General features: G+C 42.1%; 2 protein-coding genes across 2 annotated transcripts in view; one reads left to right on the top strand and one right to left on the bottom strand.

Annotated features, from left to right (window-relative positions):
* Nucleotides 1-12,915, bottom strand: part of ZNF654 (zinc finger protein 654) — a 36,307-nt gene extending 23,392 nt beyond the window's left edge. The window contains exons 1-2 of the mRNA XM_076350812.1: nucleotides 12,766-12,915; nucleotides 608-753 (exon numbers count right to left, since the gene is read on the bottom strand). Of these exons, the coding sequence (XP_076206927.1) occupies nucleotides 608-753; nucleotides 12,766-12,897 (278 nt within the window). The 5' untranslated portion in view covers nucleotides 12,898-12,915. The remainder of the gene's footprint in view (nucleotides 1-607; nucleotides 754-12,765) is intronic.
* A 710-nt stretch (nucleotides 12,916-13,625) lies between these two features.
* On the top strand, nucleotides 13,626-17,402 carry CGGBP1 (CGG triplet repeat binding protein 1). Its single transcript, XM_076350798.1, has 2 exons — nucleotides 13,626-13,643; nucleotides 16,332-17,402. The coding sequence occupies exon 2, from the start codon at nucleotides 16,361-16,363 to the stop codon at nucleotides 16,862-16,864; it is 504 nt and encodes a 167-aa protein (XP_076206913.1). The 5' UTR covers nucleotides 13,626-13,643; nucleotides 16,332-16,360; the 3' UTR covers nucleotides 16,865-17,402.
* Nucleotides 17,403-20,395: the final 2,993 nt, after the last annotated feature.

Below are 20,395 nucleotides of genomic sequence, written 5' to 3'. Positions count from 1 at the left end.
GAGATTATAGCAAGATTTATGACCTAACATTCTGCAGTTCTTTAAGTTGAATATGACTTTTGGTCAGTTAGCTGTATAACAAGTCATTCCCATAAGCATTTTGATGACTCAAACATAAAATCCATTCTAAAATTGACTCATTTCTTAAACACTACAAGAAATTTATCTTAACAAATACTTAGCTTATTACATCACTAGAGGTAAAACAGTAAAAACTTTAGATAAATTATTTACAGATAAATTAGATAAATTTAGATAAATTATTACTGTCAAAGGTTGGTCTTCAAATACTCCAAAATAAGATTTTCCAAGAAGTCTGTATGGTGATCACTTATTTCTTTAGATTATTCATTTTGCCAGAAAACCCTTATGACACAACATTGTAATACCTGACTTGAATATTTAACAAGGACATAAAAAGACTAAACTAAATTCTAGGTTTTGTATCCTCAGTTAGCAATTCTTGGTTCCACGTAGCTACGTCACCTGGTAAAACCACTCTTAAAAGCTCTGAGTATCTCTGAGACCCTATTGCTATTATAAAAGTAATACAGACAGTCTATATTGTAAAGGAAGTAATAATTTAAAAAAAAAAAGATGTACTTACAAAGCTAGGCTACTCAATACGTATTGTACGTGCTCACATTCAGCTGGGAATGATACACAGGCAGACGTGAAACAACAGAGCGCCGTCTGAAGCACCTGAAGCTGAGGCAAAGGAACCTGCCATCTTCCAGCATAATCTTCAACAACCTAATTGAAATATATATTACAATGGAAAACATTCTCTTTAGTCAGAAATAGTAAGTAGTTAATACTGTACCTGCTTTATCTCCTCTCCTTCTCCCTCAGAAGTAGGGTTTGTAACCAAAAAACCTGACCATTTTGTGTTATCAAACAAAAAAAATAGAAACTTTATGACCTACATTATAAAAGATATACCACAAAGAACCTTCAACTATTCTTTTCAGAGGGTAAGGCAGGAAATACTTTCTTCTTACATAGTATCACAGTAGATATTACATTCTGCATTTAAACACAAGTTTTTATTTTGCAAGAGGATACAAATTAGAGAGTCTATAACAATATCCAGACATTCCATTTTAAAACTTTCAAAGAGGGGAACAACTAGCCCATGCTCTTCTAGCCTTTATGTCAGCAGAGAAAGGCACAAACACACCAGTCACCCTTTCTTATCTGATCAAATAAGTAAATTTGGCCTTTTTTATCCGTATGATGGAACTAAGGCTAGTTATGCCCTGATCTACAGTTACGCAACTACATCACTATTTATAGAGAAACATGAAGGTGAAAAATAGGTGTTTTAACGGAGAAAATGGAGAAAAATCCTTGCTTGGTCATCTAGTCAATCTTGTTTGTATTAATAAATGCAAATTTCTGGCACTGCCCATGCCCACGTTGGGAGGCTGAATAACCCAACACCATCTGATATTTCTACACAAGTATCCCTATGCTGAAGCCCTCTGAAAGGCCCAGTCCATTTAGAGCACTCCATGTATAAAACACACAGCACCGAGTTCAGCATGAACCACAGCAATAAAACAGATGTCTGTAAAGACACCCACCAATTCTATGACAGACTAGTCGTTATGCTGCAGTCCCCCAGCAAGTAGAAGGCCAAGGGCTTCGGGTCGCCTCTCCTCCTTTAATTAACAGCTAAGACATGACTCACAGGCAGTATTCTAAGCAGAGACTGAAAACCATATTTCTTCCACGCTCTGGCACACAGCTTATCTCATTGCACTACAGTCAGGCTCCATTTGCTCACTTACTCTTGCCTTATTTTTTTTTTTTCATCATAACAGCACAGCTTCAATATAAGCAGAAGAGTGGACTGGCTGCACTTCAGGGCCTAGGGCACTCTTCTCCAGTTGAGGAAACCTAACTGAGATCTCCTACATCCTGAGAAAGTGAGAAGCAGCTGGGGAAACACAACATCATCAGCCATGTTGTAAAGAGAAAGTTAAAGCACTCCACAGCATATGGAAGAGACAAGTAACTGGCTTCAAGAAAGCTATGAAGTGCCAATCCTAGTTAACAGCTGGCCCACAAAGCATAGACTAAACCAAAAATCAGATATATCTCTCTTCAGGATTTCTTTTTGACTTAAAAGTCTGTGAATCCCACTTAGATTTGTCTAATTCCCCATGAACTAAATAAGGGGTTTGTAAGTCAGATTAAGTGGCCTACATTTTTAGTTCCAAAGCTGCGTGCCTAACTTTGTTTAAGGCTCTGCAACATGAACGGGCCAGTCTCCCATTTCTGACAGTTTGGTTATAGCCGCTCCAAAGCGAAGCAGTTACTGATAATGGGACCACTAATTTGTTCTCCTCACCAACAGCAGCTAAGACTGATTTATATTTTGTCAGTAGGTTTTGACTTTCCACCAAATTTATTTTAATAATTCCTGTTTGAAAATCTGTTAGCTTAATGCAGCAAATATCTAGGTCAACTGGAAGAGAATTAGCAGACTTGTAGATGATAAATACTCTTCCTCTTACAAGGAAGAATAAACATTTCATAAAATAGTACTGCCTCACACATCTATTGCAAGTTCTCTGAAATACTTTTAACAAGGTCCCCTGGATAGGAAAACACAAAAGCCTTAGGAGAAACAAAACAGACAGGGAAAACGAACTTCCTTTAGTGGCTTTAGCCTCCAAATGGCCAAACAAAGGTAGAAGTAAAACATTAGTTCCCACCATGGTGTTTCACAACACTCTGACCCAAGAGGTACAGTATAGATACATTCATAAGTGATTTCAAGCAATGAGACAACATTTTGCGATGATACTGGGTTTTTTTTCTTGGTAGCATAAAGTGCTAACTGTAAAGAACTGTAGAAAGGATTTATGACAGTGAGCAATGAAATTCAGTGTAGACAAGTGTGCAGTAGTACTTGGGGAACAAAACAATCCTAACAGGTAATATGATGGCCTTCAAACTGACAATTACCACCCAAGAGCAAGACTGTGTTATTATGGTAGATGTTTGAATGAAAAATCACCTCAATGCTCATTACAATGGCCAAGAAAGCAAATTAAATATTAGGAGAGTAAAAAGATAAAACAAAGCAGGGTGTTAACTGCTCAAAAACATAGCACATCCCCACATCTATAAAATTGCACGCTGGTTTGCTACCTACCCATTCCTACCTCAAAAGAGAATACAGAAGGCCTAAAAAAAAAGCTTCGAAGGAAGGCAAAAAATGCTAAGTACCAAAATAAATTTCACATAAGGATCAATGCAGCTAACTAGGACACTTTAGGTTGTAAAGAAATGACAAGTGCAGGGGGGGACACCAAACAAGGTTGGCAAGCAGGATCAAAATAAATTACAGGAGGTAGTTCTTCACACAGGGTGCAATTAAGCTGTGGAGCTCCTTACTGAAGGGATGCTGTGGATGCTGAATGGCTACATGAGTTGAAAGAGGCTGCATGAGCTGAAAAAGATATCCAGCAAAAGTTACTAACTACAGTAAATTAGCTGAACTGAAAATAGTTAGAAAGGGGAAAGTTACTGTATTTGCTCGTCTCACTCTTTGGTTAGGCATATATGAACTTTTGATAAGATTCTGGTCCTAATGTCAGAGTATTGCTTCTGCAAATAATCAGCATTCAAAAGCAATACAACAAAGGCTCATGCTGACGATAATAGTTAGACATTGCAGTCTCTGAAAGGTGCGGTCCTACTGTCCACACTGTATAAAGGCCTATACAGTCCTACTAGTTGCCATTGCTGCACCTACAGCGCTCATCTGAACCCAAAGCAAACTAGGAAGCTGCAGTCAGTTCAGGAACTAACTGGCAGAGAACAGCCTCCTCTCCCAAAAAAAAGCCACCAGTCACTGTCTGCATTAGCTCTCTCAACTGGCCCGCCACCCTGCCACAGAAATACCAGAGGCAGCACAGAAAGGAAGACACCACAACAGCAACATTGCCTTAGTCAGAGGCAGTTAGTCTGCAACTCAAATGTATCTGCAAAAGATTCACAGCAACAGCCTCCTGCAACTGGTCAGGAAGAATATGAATAGCATACTTTTTTTCTGAGTATGGATACCTGAAACCATGCATTCGTCAGTCCCGGGGGGGGGAAAAGTTTAAAATTGGTCAATTCTCAGCAGACTTGCAACAATCACCAATAAGAGATGGCGGGGAGGAGCACGCAGGGAGAGAAAAAGCTAAACTAAGTATGAAATGCATTCCAAACCACACCCCAGACACATTCTGTATGGGGGGGAAATAATGTATGTTTGTTTTACATTTCTCTGTATACTTCAATGTCTGTCTTTAAGTGATCTTACGGAATAGCTTTTTCCATTATAGAAACTAACACCTTTTTTTGTTCAAAATACTCAACATGCCATGCTTTGAAAAAGAACTGTAAACCAGAACATAGTCAAAGGTATATACCAAAAAGAACCCCCAAAACAAACAAAAAAACCCAGAAAACTTTACCACTTCTGACATTTTTCAAGGAAAACAAAAGTCGAAGGGACATGCGTAAGTTCACTCTCATGTTGTGAAGTTGTGTCATCAGAGCACTTCAGAAAGTCAGACAGATTATGCTGCTTGAGTCCTAAATGCTTTATTTAAAGTTTATGTCAGCACATTTTTAACAAGCACACTAATTTCAATATAATGAAGTCAGCCAAACAAGAAGCACATAACATTGTCAAAACAAAGTGGCCTGTTTCTTGTCCAATAGACAGTGCAGAAAACCAGAAGGGAGGTGACATTTTTATGTGACTTTCTGCAACAATTCCCTTCAAGAATTCTGTTAGGGTGCAATTTTTATATACTTAAAAACTCTCCATGCAACATTCCCCACTCTGTCTAACTTTTAAATTGCTACCATCCATGAAGAGACTGTGGGGCCTTTTGTCTTCCCTTTCTCATTCAGTGCAGATACAGATACTGAAAGGGAGGCTGTAGCATCTTTCTGACACCCCCTCAATTCAGCTCCACCCTTCTCCCACACCAATACACTATTTCTCCTTTAATATGTTTGAGTAGCTCAAAGGAAAATCCATGATTCAGATGTGTCCTATTAAGTGCAAAATCAAGACCAGACTTATCAGTATTCTATAAGAAGTTTCTAAGCACACAGCTAAAGCAGCTAACCCCAAAAATAACAAGGTAGTAATTAAAGACCTGAACCAATGTAAAAAATATTTTTTCCTCGAATATTATGTTTTAACTGATTAAATATACACATATATTTTAAGTGATTAATATACATATAAAATGATTTGACTATATTCCAAACACTTAAGAGAAATAACAATGCAAATAACTAGATTTGCGAATACATAGGACACAAATATTTTATGCAGTGCTAGGCCTGAAGTTGCTACAGCTTTTCCTGTCCCTCCCCACAATGAAAAAAGACACTAAAAAGAAACAAATCCCACCAATTTTAAAGTTTTGTCATGACCAGAATTTTAAATGAAGTTTAAATCAAGACCAGACTTACCAGTCTCCTATAAGAAGTTTCTAAGCACACAGCTAAAGCAGCTAACCCCCAAAATAACAAGGTAGTAATTAAAGACCATGACTTTTTGAGAGATTTAACTGTAAAGGAAGTCACCACAGGATTAAAACCACAACAGTTCTGTGAGTACTTCTGTTTACAGTTTTCAGAAAAAGAAAGCTAGTTGGCAAATATAGTGGTTGTCATTTGTTATACTAAGCAAATAAGTGGTTGTTACAGAATAGAATGAACCAAAAAGGATTTAAAATGCCAAGCAAAAAAGGGTCACTTTTAAAAAAAAAAGTTTCTTGAAAATTAAAAATCATAATTAAAAACAACACCTGCTATGGTTGCCTGTTCAGCAGAAGTACCAGAGCAACTTGGATACCAAAGTTCAGTTCTAGAAGAGAACTTGAATAACACTAAGTTTACTCTACCTGGAAACATCAGAAGAAATAAATCACACCTTTTTTACTGTCTTTTTAACCTATTTAGTGGACGATGAGCATTTTGCTCTATTTCCACATACAAACAAGCTAACTGTGTCGTCACAAAAAAGGATTCCATTATCCAAATGGAAAGCAGAAAAGGCCTTAAGATTTTAAGATAACATAGAACATTACTTAACAGATGCAAGTTTAAAATGGGTTTATATGGTGTAACTAAAAAAAAAAAAAAAAAGGATGTAAGCAATGGCTTTACTGCAATTCACATGTGAATATTACATAAGGAGTAACCAAACATAATTACACTTCTGGCAAAAGAAAAAACATCACCCAGCAACAGCATGACACATCCTATGAGATAAGTTTCTGCCAAAGCTCTACCCTTAAAGCTAAATGCTTCCCCCCACCCTTAATCACTGAAATCTCATCCATTTCCTCAGCCTGCTTGAGGCAAGAACAATATCTAAGACTGGGTTCCATATACCCGTTACATTTAGCTACCCAAAGGGCCAGTTTCCATACATATTTACAGTCTGTCACTTGCACAACAGTGAAAATGATATATTAATCCTAGAAAAGAAGTTTTGGCTACTTATAGCACTGTAGTAAATGTGCCTGTCTAAGATTTTATGACTGAAAGATAAATATTTATACTGAAAAGAAGTAATATTCCTCCTTATCTTTTGATTAGTGCCCCCAGAGTAAAAGTCAACTAATTTAAGGAATTGTTTTGATTATATATGGAAGAGAGAGTTGACAATCTTGTGAACACACACAAATGCATATGTCCAGATGACCAGTGATATTAGTAAAACACAACTTAAGATGCGCTTGAAGTAAAAAGTACAATTACTTCTTTCCCTCACCTGAACAACTGCTACCCAAAAGGACTTAACTTTTTGATTTTTACCTTACCCACTGCAGTAAGCATGCCTTTTCTAACTTGAAAAAGCCTACGCAGCAAGGCTATCAGACAGACAGAAGCATCATTCAATGGAGATACTACTTTTTAGGTATAAAAACCTGCCACTCCTTTGTAAGTTACAATCTTGATATATTTTTCCAAGCAAAACTCAAAAGCTTATTTTCATACAAAAGCTAAACTTTGAGACAAGGCATTAAAAACTGGAGAAGTAGCAATACCAAGAAGTTTGAGAGCGTGAAACAGGAAAGTTCCAAAGAAGCAGGAGAAAAACATTACAAAGATCAAGAAAAGTATACAACGTATCTGTACATTTGGGCGATGTTTCCTTTTTTAAATACTAACTCCTTAATTCCACTTTTAAAACAGGGAGATAATTTCTCAGGGTAAAGCCAAAAGGACAGCAGGCACAAAAGCTGAGGAGAAGCCAGTAGGAAGAGAGAAGTGAGTATGCGAATAAGAAAAGACTTTATGAAGTTAATGACAAGACAAGAGCACCAAATACTGACTCCTTCAGCCTACCGATCTGCAAATAAAGAGGTTGCAAACCAAATACTACTGTGAATTCTCCTAAGAAGCTGACTGAAAACAGCCAAATGCACTACATACACCACAACCTAGTCCTGCCTGATAGTGGCTTATCAGGTTTCCCATCAAGTGTCAAAAGGAAGAGTGCCACCACCTAACCCAGGACACCATTCTTTGCAGACAGGTAATCCTCAACAGAACCCAACCCTCACACTTGGCATTCAGCTTGGGAGTAAACATGAGCCGGTGCTTGCCACAGCTGTTTTGTAAGGATTTCCTTTTAAACCTGAACTTCACTTGAATTTCAAGCAGCACAATACTAAACTGCCAACTAGCAAACTGAATATGCTTGTTTTCACCAGCCCAGCATGGAAAGACCACCCAGTAAACAGAGAACACAATGTCAGGTTAATTTAAAAATTTAAACCATTTCAAGCAGTTATGTTATGCTTTGATAAACAGGTAAATTTAGTTACTGCAATGTATGGTTTGCCCTTTACAAGCTTTCATGTAACTAGCAATGTCACGCATCTAAAAACAACCCGAAAAACATCAGTCAAATAAGTCAAATGTGACTTTAAACAGTGCTCTCAAAATTTGAGCCACTAACAAGTAAAAAGCGTATTTATATTCAGGAAGCTACAAAAAACCCCCACCAAAACCTAGAACACCACAAATCATTACAAGAGAAAATAGGTGGTTAAAAACTACAAATTATACCTCCTCAGAGAAATAAGCCTCAAAGAAGTTGAAGAGATCACTTTCCACTACTAGTACTCATGTGAGCAAGATTTCTGTAGCTAAACTTTAAAATGATGTATGGAGATCAAATATGGATCCCAAAAGTCCAGAAAGTAGTAAAATAAAAGTCTGGCATAACCTAAAGGTTTGGGGGGTTTTTTGTATAAAATATAAAAGCAACTTAAAGACTATTGACTTGAAGTTCAAAGTAAGAGTCAAAAGCAAGTACTTTCAAATTTACACACATCACAAAAAGTGTGAAAATATATTAATCCCAAAATCAAAAGAACAAACATTCAAAGACATGTATATTTTTCTACCTTCATCCCCACAAAGCAAGACAGACAACAGTTGAGTCATACACCCCTGTATGGTTTTTGTCTACTAAAATAAATCCAGGAAACACTATCTTCTCTAGTGCGTTACTAAATTTTACTTCTTAGCTTTTGAGTTTATAAACCCAAGAATTACTTTTCTAGCAGTGACTCAAGATACCACCAATTAATGTAAGCAAACTAGGTAATCTTTATTTCAGGAGGTCAGATCACGGAAGGCCGTAAGCTGATGCCACAGTAAAAGCAGATCGAGTAGTGTTTACCCCTCACAGTATTACCTTGTTACTTTAGATCAGACTCGCCTTGTGTTTATTTCAGTCAGTACCGAACAACATAAAATAACATCTAGTACAGTTATGCAGCCATGTGGACAACTACAGAAATGTTGGGAGCAACTTGTAATATTTTGATAGTACTTGATGTTATGAGAAAAGATTCTGAAGAGAAAATTTCAAGCTAGTTGATAAAACTATACCCACGTCAAGTGCAACGAAATAAGCTATATCCATTTTCCAGCTCTCTGCTAAGGTCTGTTTCCAAATCAAGTAAATTTGGAAATTCATCCTTCTAACGTAAGTAATGTAAGTACTCCCTCCACCCTCATACCAGAAAACAACCATCTACACTATTTTCTCTGCCCTTCATCATTTGTATTTCACTCACACAGGAACCTCTCAATGGCTCTGGTCCCTGAGAAATCTCATGAAAGAATTTCAAATTCTGCATATAACATAACAAGTTGAAACTCATGAAGCTCTTCCAAACGTTTAGACTGAGAGGATTTCTGCTAGGTACCACCTTTCAAATTTCTTTACACCTACAAAGTAGTTACAGTCACCTTGTCCTTTTACTTGTCAAAGCTGGGAACAGTAGACTTGTTTTTCCCAATGTGTAAGTGGTTTCAATATACGGCGAACTTCACAAACAGGAAGAAATGCCAGGTCAACAATTTTTAGAAAGTAACATAGAAACAACTGGTGAGATGCAAGAGCTGGGCACTTATCTTCCAACTGCCTCTTTTCATTCCCAACCGCAGAAATCTTGATTTTTGTTTTCCCCATCATCAACCTCAGATAACAATCTAAGAAAACATTTTATCCCACTTTGCCTTGGAAGATTCAGGCTGTAATGACTCTGTATGACCACGCACACCTACAATACAAAAACAGATCCCAGAAACTACACACAGGTTTAGAGACTCCAAACTCTGACTTCATCTTGTATCATTATTTTGTGATTACGCATATATTTAAGGGAAATGCTCTGATAATCCAGTCATCTTTTGTAACTGTTACTTAACCTACTATCTGAAAGTGAAGTTCAGCTGCAATACTCCAGGCCTCAAGAGTACTGAACCTGGCTGTTTACAGCAATATTTTACCTTTCTAACATATTTCAAGGATGAAAGACACGTGCACGCCAATGCTTTTCAAGGTCTAAGCCACCCTCCTACTCTTTAAGATCAGCCAAGAGGTCTTTGCTTCAGTCTACAGAAAATGGCTCTGCAGACCAAAAAGGCTTTACACCTTGCTTCATTTTTCCTGTAGCTCTTACTGAGAGATGTGGATGTGCACACACCTCACACAGTAGCATAACTACAAGCAATCTAAACAATATTCTTTTCAGCTGACACCAAGCTTCATCACTATGATCGGAGCACAGCCATATATTTTAATAGACTGTTATTCTGAAAATAAAAATATTTCTTTCAGGTAGTTCAAACTCATAGTGTTATCGCTAAGCAACTATTTCTACAACTGCTGTTCAACTTTTGACACAAAACCAGGAACACAGGAGGCAAACTAGGACATTTAGAAGTGCCAAATAACTATTAAGACAAGCAAAACTGTGCTATCAGTGCAGAGTGGAATGAGGTGGAGAGGCTCGATCTGCACAACAGCCAAATATGACCTTCAGAAGATCTGGATAGAAAAGTACAAAGCAACAGGCTCTGACAAAAACTAGAGCCAAAGGGAAAAATTGCACTAGAAAAGACATATCTGGGGGAAAAAAAAAGAAGCTAAATCTAATAAAGTGACACAGTATTTAAGCAAGAAGTTTTGTTTTTACAACAAATGTTATGAGAAAGAAGTGACCTAAACTTCATGATACTTTCTGAAGAAGAAATATAAATATGCTTCATCACTTATCAAATAGGCTGAGGGCCTGTCAGCCTTCTGTACGTACAGGTATATATAGACCAGTATAAATTACACCACTGTCAGTCTCATGAGGGTAAATGAGCTAATGTGGAGCATGCACAACTTCATTTGTTGTCAAAACACAAATGTCAAACAGCTACCAGCTTTTTATACCAGTACCCTACACCAGTTAAGATCTTGTATTTATATAGTTAAATCAGTAGAAGAATCCATTACTAAAACACATGCTTAAACAAAACATGGAAGACTATATTTTGAGTGAGCACATGACTGCTGATCACACCAGGCCAAATTTAAACAAAACAAAAAAATCCCTGGAGACAAAGTGTTAATATATTAACTCACTTTCATCAGGATTATTTAAACTACGCATTGTTAAAAAGAAAATTTAAGAGAAAAGAAACAGAGCCTTTTATACACTCAGAACATTGGCTGCCCATGTAGAGAGTTCATAAACTCAAAGCAAAACAAAACAAAGTAGGGGAGAGGGCTTGGCAATCTTTCTACACAAAAGAAACTGCAGGAGGAGTCAAAGACAAATGATTTAGATGCTCTACCATTAATAACTGTGATACAACTGTTTTATAGGAAAATTCCTTCCCTGATCTTGTCCTCTTCTGTTCCCTGCTAATTCCTAGCTTTGTCTGGGAAACGGGATTTGCATTAGCATATGAAGCTACCACCCTGCCCACACCTCCTCCTAAATACGACGAATTCAACACACAGTAAGCGTAGCTAGAAAAATTTAAGATAAAACTCTCAGTGTTCAGCAGTAGCAAGTGTCTTTCCAACCTGCCAACTTAATAAAATATGGTTGTGATTTCTGACAACTGTAGTTTATGCCATACTTCCAAAGACATTCACTTCTCCTTTTACTGGCTTCACAATTTTTTTTTTTTCCACACATACTGAGTTTAAAGAAATCACTAAACATAAGAAAATATAAAAGGATCGATAAAACCAAAAAACAACCTGTGGACTTATTGAGCAGTAAGCTACCTGTGACGATTTTAAACACATCTTAGAGTAAATAGTATTTTAAGTAGACGTTTTATTGAATGTTAAAACAGGAAGAACAAAATAAGAACATGGAAACACGTTTCTTTAAATGGAAGAAAACAATTATAGTGGTGAGGTAAGCAGCCAAGAAGTTGTTGAAATGAAGTAATTCCATACAAAAAACCTCTAGACTGTGTTTCTGAAAACAGCAAGTAGTGTGGCTGAAATATACCCAGCACAACTAATGTTTCATCAACACCTGCTGATGAAAGCAACTAGGAAAAGCAACCTGTTGTTGCTCGTTACTTTGCAAGGCATACATGAAGAGGCTGCAAAGAGCGCAAGAATTCCGGGCCCACACGAAGAAACGCTGCTCTTCAAAGGAAAAAAAAAAAACAAAAACAAAAACAAACCCTGGTCTAATTTAGCCACCGTTATGGGAACTGTTTCCGAGGTCCTCCCTCCCTCCCCGCGCCCAACTCCCCAGCCCAGGCATAGCCACCCGGAATTGTTTTGCCCGCAGCACCGCCGCCGCCAGCACCGCCACCACCGCACGTGTCCCACTTCGCCGGGCCCAGCCGCGGCAGAGACTCCCAGCAGCGCCGGCGCCCCGCCGCCCCCAGACGCCCCCGGCTCTTCCTCGCCCGCTCCCGCCCCCCCCCCCGCCGGGAGACGCCTTCCCTCCCCTCCCCTCCCCCACGCAAACCTCCCTGCCAGCCCCAACCCGGCCCCGCGCCCGCCCCGGCCTCCACCCTCCCCCCGGGCCGGGCCGGGCCGGGCCGGGGGCACTCAGCGCCAGCACCGCGGCCGCCCCCCGCGGTCGGACAGACGTCGCCCCCCTCCCCCTTCCCAAGACACGGCAGCGGAGCGGGCCGGGCCCCCTCCCCCGCTAACACCCCCCCTCCCCCCCCCCAAGCCCTGCCCCGGCAGTGACCCCAAGCCGCCAGGGAGCGGCCCAACCCCCGCCCCGCGGAGGGCTGAGGAGCACCGGCACCGGCCCCGGCCCCGGCCCCGCGGCGTCCCCCTCCCCCGCCACCCCAAGGGGACCGGGGAGGGGGGGCCCGAGCCCCGCCGCGCCCCACCCCCGCCCGCGGGGGGGAGGGGCGAGGAGCGGGCCGGGGGGGCGGGGCGGCACTCACCTGGCAGAAGCGGCGGCAGTAATACTGGCTGTTGAGGAGGGCCGGCAGGCCGGCGGGGAGGCCCGGCGTCACCAGCGCCTCCAGCTCCTCACTGAGCCGCTCCGACTCCTGATCGCTCTCGTCTTCCGCCATGCTGCTCCGGCCGCCCTGCGCGTACCGAGCACCCCCCGCCCCGCCACGCCGGAAGGGTCGCCCCCCTCCCCGCAGCCTCACGTCCGGCCACGCCCACCCACCGCGCTCCTATTGGGCCAGCCGCCGTGCCGATCAACGGCCAACGACGAGAGCGCTCGCTGATGACCTCTGACCTCTGGCTCCTCCCTTCCACCCGGCCCCGCCGAAGCGTCCTTCGATTGGAGCAAAAGTCTCTTCGTTACTTTGTACCCCCCTTGCCATTGGCTGCTCATCCCGTCTGTTACACCTCCCTCCGCAGCCTCTTGCCGACGGCTGGCCGAAGCCCCCGTCCGCTAGACGCCACCGTCGCCCTCGCGCACTCTGACTGGCCCGAGCACGCCTCCATCACGGCGCTTACACCCGCCCCCCAATTCTAATTGGGCAAGAGTGCCGTCCATCTTCGCGAGCCCGGGCCAGGGGGAACCAATCAGTGAGAGGTTTCTCCCGCTCGGCCGCTCTGTGGCGGCGGGCAAGAGGCGGGCGCGGCGGTTGCTAGGCGGGTTGCTGGGTCCCGCCTACCGCGGCCGCCAGGGTGGGTAGGTCCGTCTGGCTGCGGCGCGGCGCTGCCTGCGCGGCGGCCCTCGGCGGAGGGGCGCGTCCGGCCCGCGGCGCGGGGCCCAGCGGCGGCGCAGAGGAGCCGCGGCGGCAGCCCCGCGGCGGCGCGGCGCCCGTCGGCGGGGCGTGGGGAGGCCGCGCGGCCGGAGCGGGTAACGGCACCCGGCAGGGGGCGGGCGGGGGCCGGTGGGGCGCGGCGCGGCGCGGCGGGGGGCTCTGCCTCGGCGGGGCCCGCCCGGGGCGCGCTCCGCCGCCTGGGGGGTCCAGGGCCGGTCGCCGGGGGGAGGGGAGGAGGCGGCAGCGAGGGGAAGGGGCGGCGGGGCCGCCTGCAGAGGCGGCGGCGCCTCCCGGCTCTGCCATGGAAACACCCGCCGTGCCGGGCGGAGGAAGGAGCGGGGCGGGGCCGGGAGGGGCCGCACCTGTCTGCCGCCGCGGCGCGGGGGGGGGGGGGGGGGGCGAGGCCTGGGGTGCGTGCGCCGCCGCCGCCGGGGGCCGGGCCGGGCCGTTCCGTTCCCTCAGCGCCCCGGGGCGGGGGAAGGAGAGGAAGGAGGCGGCCGGCGGGGCGGCGGAGCGCCGACCCCGCCGCTCCTCAGAGGCCCTCACGGGTTAAACGGCGCCGTTAATCCGGGGAGCAAACCCCAGGGAATAAATGCATCGAGCTCTGGTTCCCGGTCACAGCGAGGGGAACAGCGAAACCTGTTTGGCGGTGGGAAACCCGGACTTGTTTTCCTCCTCACCTGAAATACTCCTTGGGCTCGCCCCGAGGTCCCGTACACAGGCAGCGGTTCTGTCTCCGGTGGCACTTTTTAGCCACGGCGTGCTCATCCGCCTTCCCCGGGGCTCCCACCGCTTCGGAAAAGCCTGCCGCGTTTGCAAGCGTAACAGAGCGTAGATGGGGTGCCCGCCCTGGATGCCTTGTCCGCACCCACACCTTCCCCTGCACTTGGCAACCCAGGAGTAGTTCAGGCATTAGCGAACATCAGAGAGTCCACGCCAAAACTTGAGACCAAAAAAAAAAACCCACCAAAAATCCTGTGTTTCAGTAGTTGTACTGCTCACAGAATTCCTACGGATTCTGATAAAGCGTAAGTGCAGACACCTGGTTTGGTAGGGGATTTGACATTTCAGAAGCCTAAGCGACAAGTTTGTGTTAAGACTTGTTTTCCGCTTGATTTCAGGAAACGGTTACTTAGGAAACTCATGGGGATAAATTGCATAAAGCAACAAAAAGAATGGAAAAAGTTCCATCGATGGTGAAAAAAGATTGTTTATCTCAGTCTGTAGTGTTGTGCAGTATCAGTCAAGACTTCCAGTTCTGGAAAGTAGCAGACAGTGCAAAAAAATAACTGGGAAAGTAGCTGATAGCAAGATCTTGGTCTCCTTTTTTTCCAAAAGGTGGTCATCTCTTAGTGTGGCAGCAGTTTAAGAAAAAAAGACAATTTTGAAGACTGAATTCTCTGTTCCTTTACTCTATTTCCAGAGCAAGCAAAAGGCATTCTGGACAGCAGAAACGCCATTCACTCCTCAGAGCTGGACAAGCTCAACTTATAGTTAGTTTGGAAATTCTAGTCTTTTAAAGGCAGATCTTTTAAAATGTTGCAACAGCAAACTGTGTAACAAAATAAGTAAGTGTAGAGAATAATACCTCTGGAGGTGTTCCCATCTCTCAGTCTGCCTTGTAAGCATAGGCAATACAAAATTCTTCAAAGTCGTTCATACCCATAAGTAAATGCCCAGGCAGCCTATTATATTTCCTCAAAGTATTTGCTGAAATATATTTTTTAAGAAACACCCGCTGCCCTATTTTTTGATAAGGAAGTGGGTAGTTAATCTAATGAATGATCATTTTGCTCAGAAAACCTCAAACCTGAACAGAGCTGTTGCTTGACTGCAACTTTACTTTGAAAAGGACTTAAATTATCTTGGCTGAGATTTACACCAGCCACTCTATTTCTCAACAGCAAAAAAAGAAATAGGTCCTGTTTGATTTTAGTACACTTGACTAGGTTATTGCCTGCTTTGGTAACATAGCGTAACTTAGAATGATGTTAAAAACTCTCCAACTCTCTTAGTTATCAGAGAAGTTGTCGTCTTTGATAAAACAGGTTCTTATTTTGAATTGAAATGCATGCAACTTTCTGTTCACATTAGGCTGTTTCACCAGTCTCTAGTTTCAATGACAAAAAGATTTGCTTTTGCCTCCGAGTTAAGGTTCAATCTAGTGGTTGTGCTTTGAGCTGGGGCAAAAGTGAGGGGTGTTCCCAAATGAGGGCTGACAAAGCTCAGGTTTTCTTGGTTTGGTTTTGGGTTGTTTGTTTTGTTGAGGTTTTTTACTGGCTTTTGTAAGTGACAGTGATGGCCTTCTTGCCTGATATTTGGACAACTAAGTTTTTGCTAACAGAACTAATACACATTTTCAGGAAGTAAACAGAAAAATACTGACTCAACATAACTAAGAAACTGTGAAATATGTTAAAAATATTAAGAAGAAAGCACGCTTTACACTAAAGGGTAAAGAATAAAAACTGTCTTCAAGAAAATGAAAAAAAATCTTTCTATTTGACTTTCAGTGATGAACAGATTAAGTTTTGAGGGTTCTGTTGAGCTCTGTAGTTGTAGAAACTAAAAAGTATTTTACTCTGACCCACGAGGAGCTTGGTCTCCTAAGTTCTTTGGACTTTGAGATGAAGAACCTTTCAATAACAGTTTCATACAGGTGTCTTACGTGTAATTATCTCTTAGATGTCAATAAGCGCTGTATTGGATATTGAATAGACTGCATCCAGAACTATTTGGTTGAAATCATTAGCGCGCTTTAACAGCAATTTTTTTTTCCCCAGCTTTCAGGTAAAGTTTATTGAAGGCAACAATGGAACGGTTTGGAGTGAAGTCCGCTCCATCACGTAACCGCTCGAAGACTGCTTTGTATGTGACTCCTCAGGATCGCGTAACTGAGTTTGGCAGTGAGCTGCACGAAGATGGAGGAAAACTCTTCTGTACTTCCTGCAATGTGGTTCTGAATCACGTTCGCAAGTCTGCCATCAATGACCACCTCAAGTCTAAAACACACACAAAGCGAAAGGCAGAGTTTGAAGAACAGACCGTCAGGAAGAAGCAAAGGACTCTGACTGCCTCCCTTCAGTGCAACAGTACTGCCCAGACAGAGAAAACCAGTGTCATCCAGGACTTTGTGAAAATGTGCCTGGAAGCGAATATTCCACTTGAGAAGGCTGATCATCCATCTGTGCGAGCCTTCCTGTCCCGCTACGTCAAGAATGGCAGTTCGATACCTAAGTCAGACCAGCTAAGGAAAGCATACCTGCCTGATGGGTATGACAATGAGAACCAACTCATCAATACTGAAGACCGTTGAGAAGAAAACTCTTTTCATCATCGTTGTGAAGTTTTACATATTGATGGTGTGGTTTATTTTTATATTCATGCATATATACAGTGTTACATATTGGTTTTACAAGCTATTTTGTATTATTGTAGAAATGACAATCTATTTGTGAACCTAGTGGTATGCCACAGACTGTTGCTAACCCTGCTGTAGACGTCAGAGCTACATTGATGTAGGACTCATGATGAATGTAGGGAACACACCTGGCATACACCTTATCTATGTTCAGTCCAGCTGTAACTGATGCTAAGAAAAAGGCACTTGGATGGAGGACCTCACTTACCAAAACTGTGCATCTAAATATACGAGGAAGATGATGCGATAGGGATTGTTAATCGTGTCAGTGGATTGCTTTGTCCAGTATCCTGTCCGTGAGTGACCAAGAAGAAGTGCTGCACATTTGAAATGCAAGAAGCTGTAGAATGGTTAGTTAAAATATAACTGCTCTGTTGGGGGAGGGTTACTGCAAATTCCTATTCAAGTTCGATTTACGTTCTAAAACAGGAAACATTTTTCTTCTAGAATACTCTCTTATCCTATTTGGTGCAACCATGGATGTATTCATTATCTAGCTTAAATAGCCGGTCTCTTGCACTGACCTCTGAATGCCACTATTCTCACAAAGCTAGGGGTTCTGCAGGTTTACCATGCCCGCTTTTTTAAAATCACTGTTTCATTGTCTCGGTTTAACATGTCCCCTTCAGTTTCAGTGCCGATCTTTCAAAGTTGAGTAGACAAACCAGTAACTGAGTGTGGTTTGCAGTGCAGCTGGTGGCAAGTGAAACTTATACTGGACCAAGGTCTTAGTAGAGAGGATTAATGCCTTTTTCTTACTGGCGGGACGAAGGATGCTAAATCTAAATTGGGGGTGGGGGAGGCACTAAATTGTGGAGTTGAGAAAGCTTTTTTTACAGTGCCCAGGAGAAGAGGCTCCTCCATCTTTCCCTGAAGGTCCTCTACATCTCTGGCCTTGTCCTCAGCCTTTTAGTCAAAGGAGGTAAAGTGATTAAAATAGTTTTCAAAATAGTTACTGCAAAGGCTATTCAATACCTGTAAGCGCAAATAGGAAAGCGTGTGTACTTTGAAGCTATACTGGAATTACAGACCTGGGCTGTATTTCTTACTCTGTGCCAAGGCCACATCTATTGGACTGGCAAAAAGTAAAATGAGAAATTAAAGAATTTCAATAATGTTACCCTCCCCAAAATCTAGTAAACTGTTACTGAGCTATTCCAAATTACTATGCCAAATAGTCCACTCAATGTAAGCGCTCTATAAAGTTTTTGAATGGAATGAGGGAGCATTGTGCAGAGTGCTGGAATATGACCAACTTCTGCCTGCTCTAGATTTCCTTGAGATGCTCTGAGTTCAGGGAGGTGCCAAGCATCTTCTAGCAGCACAGAAATCCTCCACTCAGTGGGTACAATGGTGTAAGCATGCTTTAACTCCTTCAGGTGGAGCCAGTTCTTCTGTTCAGCTTCCTTTCCCCCGGTCGAGTTTCACGGTATCTGTTTCTCAGTATTTCTTTTATTCCAGATATTTACAGCAATACTAAGTAATTGCTAAAAAGAGACAAAATAACCTGCTTATTTTGTTTCTGTAGCTATTTCCCTAGCTATCTCAAGTGCAGTCTCTTTTGCTGGATTGAGAGAGACTTTCATACTTATTAACAACTGGTTTTTGTGCAATTAGCTTCTACAGAAATGCACGTGTTACATTATAACCATGTCTTGCACAGCCTTCTGCTGTGAGACGTGTTTGAATAAATGGACAAAACTAAAAAGCAGAAGGCTGCCTATCCGTGTGTACCAGTACATGGGTACACAGTACACTGCTGCACCTTTGGTCCCTGTTGAAGCTAGCGGGACTCCATGCAGTCACAGCAATCCTGTCAATGATACTGGTTGCTGGTTTAGAGCTTCATACAGAAATAATAGTAGTAATTTTTTTCTCTAATCCTAGATATCAAAATCTGCCTTCCAAAATATTTTTTGCTATTGCACAAGCTTGGGTTTAGCTTAAGATCATGAACTGCCTTGGGCTAGAACTGTTTTATAAATCTTCTTAAGCCAAGTGAAAGGTACACTGCCACTAGCCTTTTCTGTCCTGACAGTAATTGCAAGTGTTCTTTTACAGCTGCTGTTTCATTACGGTGAAACAATGTCCTTGCTTTAATTTTTTTTTTTTTTTTTTTTTTTTTTACCTTGTGAATGCTATCTTAGAATTGAAGCAAATACAAAACAATGGAGTGCTGAGAAAACAGGCTTCCATTAAACAAAAGCATCTAGAGAAGATGGTATGATTAAAAGCTATGAATTTGGGCTAGTTAGCTCAGTTCTTGCTAACATGGGATTTCACAGGCTGCACCCCATAACCATTTTATATAGGATTCAATGCTGTATGTTCTTCCCTTGACTGGCAAACCAACAGACATTTTGAAAAGCTTAACGGTAACATTAAATAGGCTCTTGCACAACTGAAAAAAAAACTAGTTACTTTCACTTATACGGTTTTACATAAAAATAAAAGTTAGCAACATCAACAGCTTTTGTTAAAAAAAGAAAGCCGGTCATTTTCAATAAGGCAAAGCAATGTTAGAACACTTAATTTCTCAAAAGCTTACTCTACTTATAAAGCAGTCTGTGTACAGAGCCTCAATTTACAGAATTAATACAATGCTGCAAGTATTTTCAGTAATTATTCTAGTACCAATTTATTTTTTATGCAGAATTACTGCAGCAGGTACGGGCCTGGTGAGAAACCTTATCAGTGTAGCCATAGGCTACCAACTCATAACAATTTGGAAGCAAAAAATGGTCATCAGGATTTTGAATGGAACTGGCTTAATGCCAATGCACAGCAGTTTGTAGGACACTGGTGTCTAGGATATTTTTGTTAAAAAAAAAAAGCCACAACATTTTTCAAGCTTTTTGAAAATCAAGATACCAATCCATTGCAACAAACGTTCATAGTGGAGTAAAACAATGAAGAATAAAGCACTTCCAGGTAAGCTAGAAAGAATAATGAGTAAGTAAGTTTATATTCATGGACATAACCCGGATCATCAGCAAGACAGTTACACTTATTTTCTTTAAAAGTAAAAATGGTTCCACTCAGTCTTGGAACAGAGTCCTGCAAACACTCAAGTTCAGAGCATAATTTTGCCAGTGTGGCTATAGTTGGATAAAGCATAACCTTGGTTTAATTGCTTTTGATCTTAGGAAAGATTTACAGCGGAAGTTTTCTGGTATATCTAAACCTAAGTAACAACTAATTCCTAGAACAGAGGCTGTGGTTAAGTTGTTTAACAGTCTCCATGAGGTTTTCCTTTTTTCTGCAAGAACACTGCATTATTTTTCCATGTATTTCCTGTGAAGAGTACTCTCAGAAGTACAGGGAGGATGGTAGCAATGTCTACATATGTATGTAAAATGAAAAGCAGGGACAAGCTATAAGGGATGCTTTTTGCCAGGTGGTTTTATTAATATATTTGAAGCTCTA

The sequence above is a fragment of the Aptenodytes patagonicus genome, chromosome 1 (assembly GCF_965638725.1).
Source record: "Aptenodytes patagonicus chromosome 1, bAptPat1.pri.cur, whole genome shotgun sequence".
NCBI classification, from domain to species: domain Eukaryota; kingdom Metazoa; phylum Chordata; class Aves; order Sphenisciformes; family Spheniscidae; genus Aptenodytes; species Aptenodytes patagonicus.
This window is presented reverse-complemented; position numbering and strand designations above follow the sequence as displayed.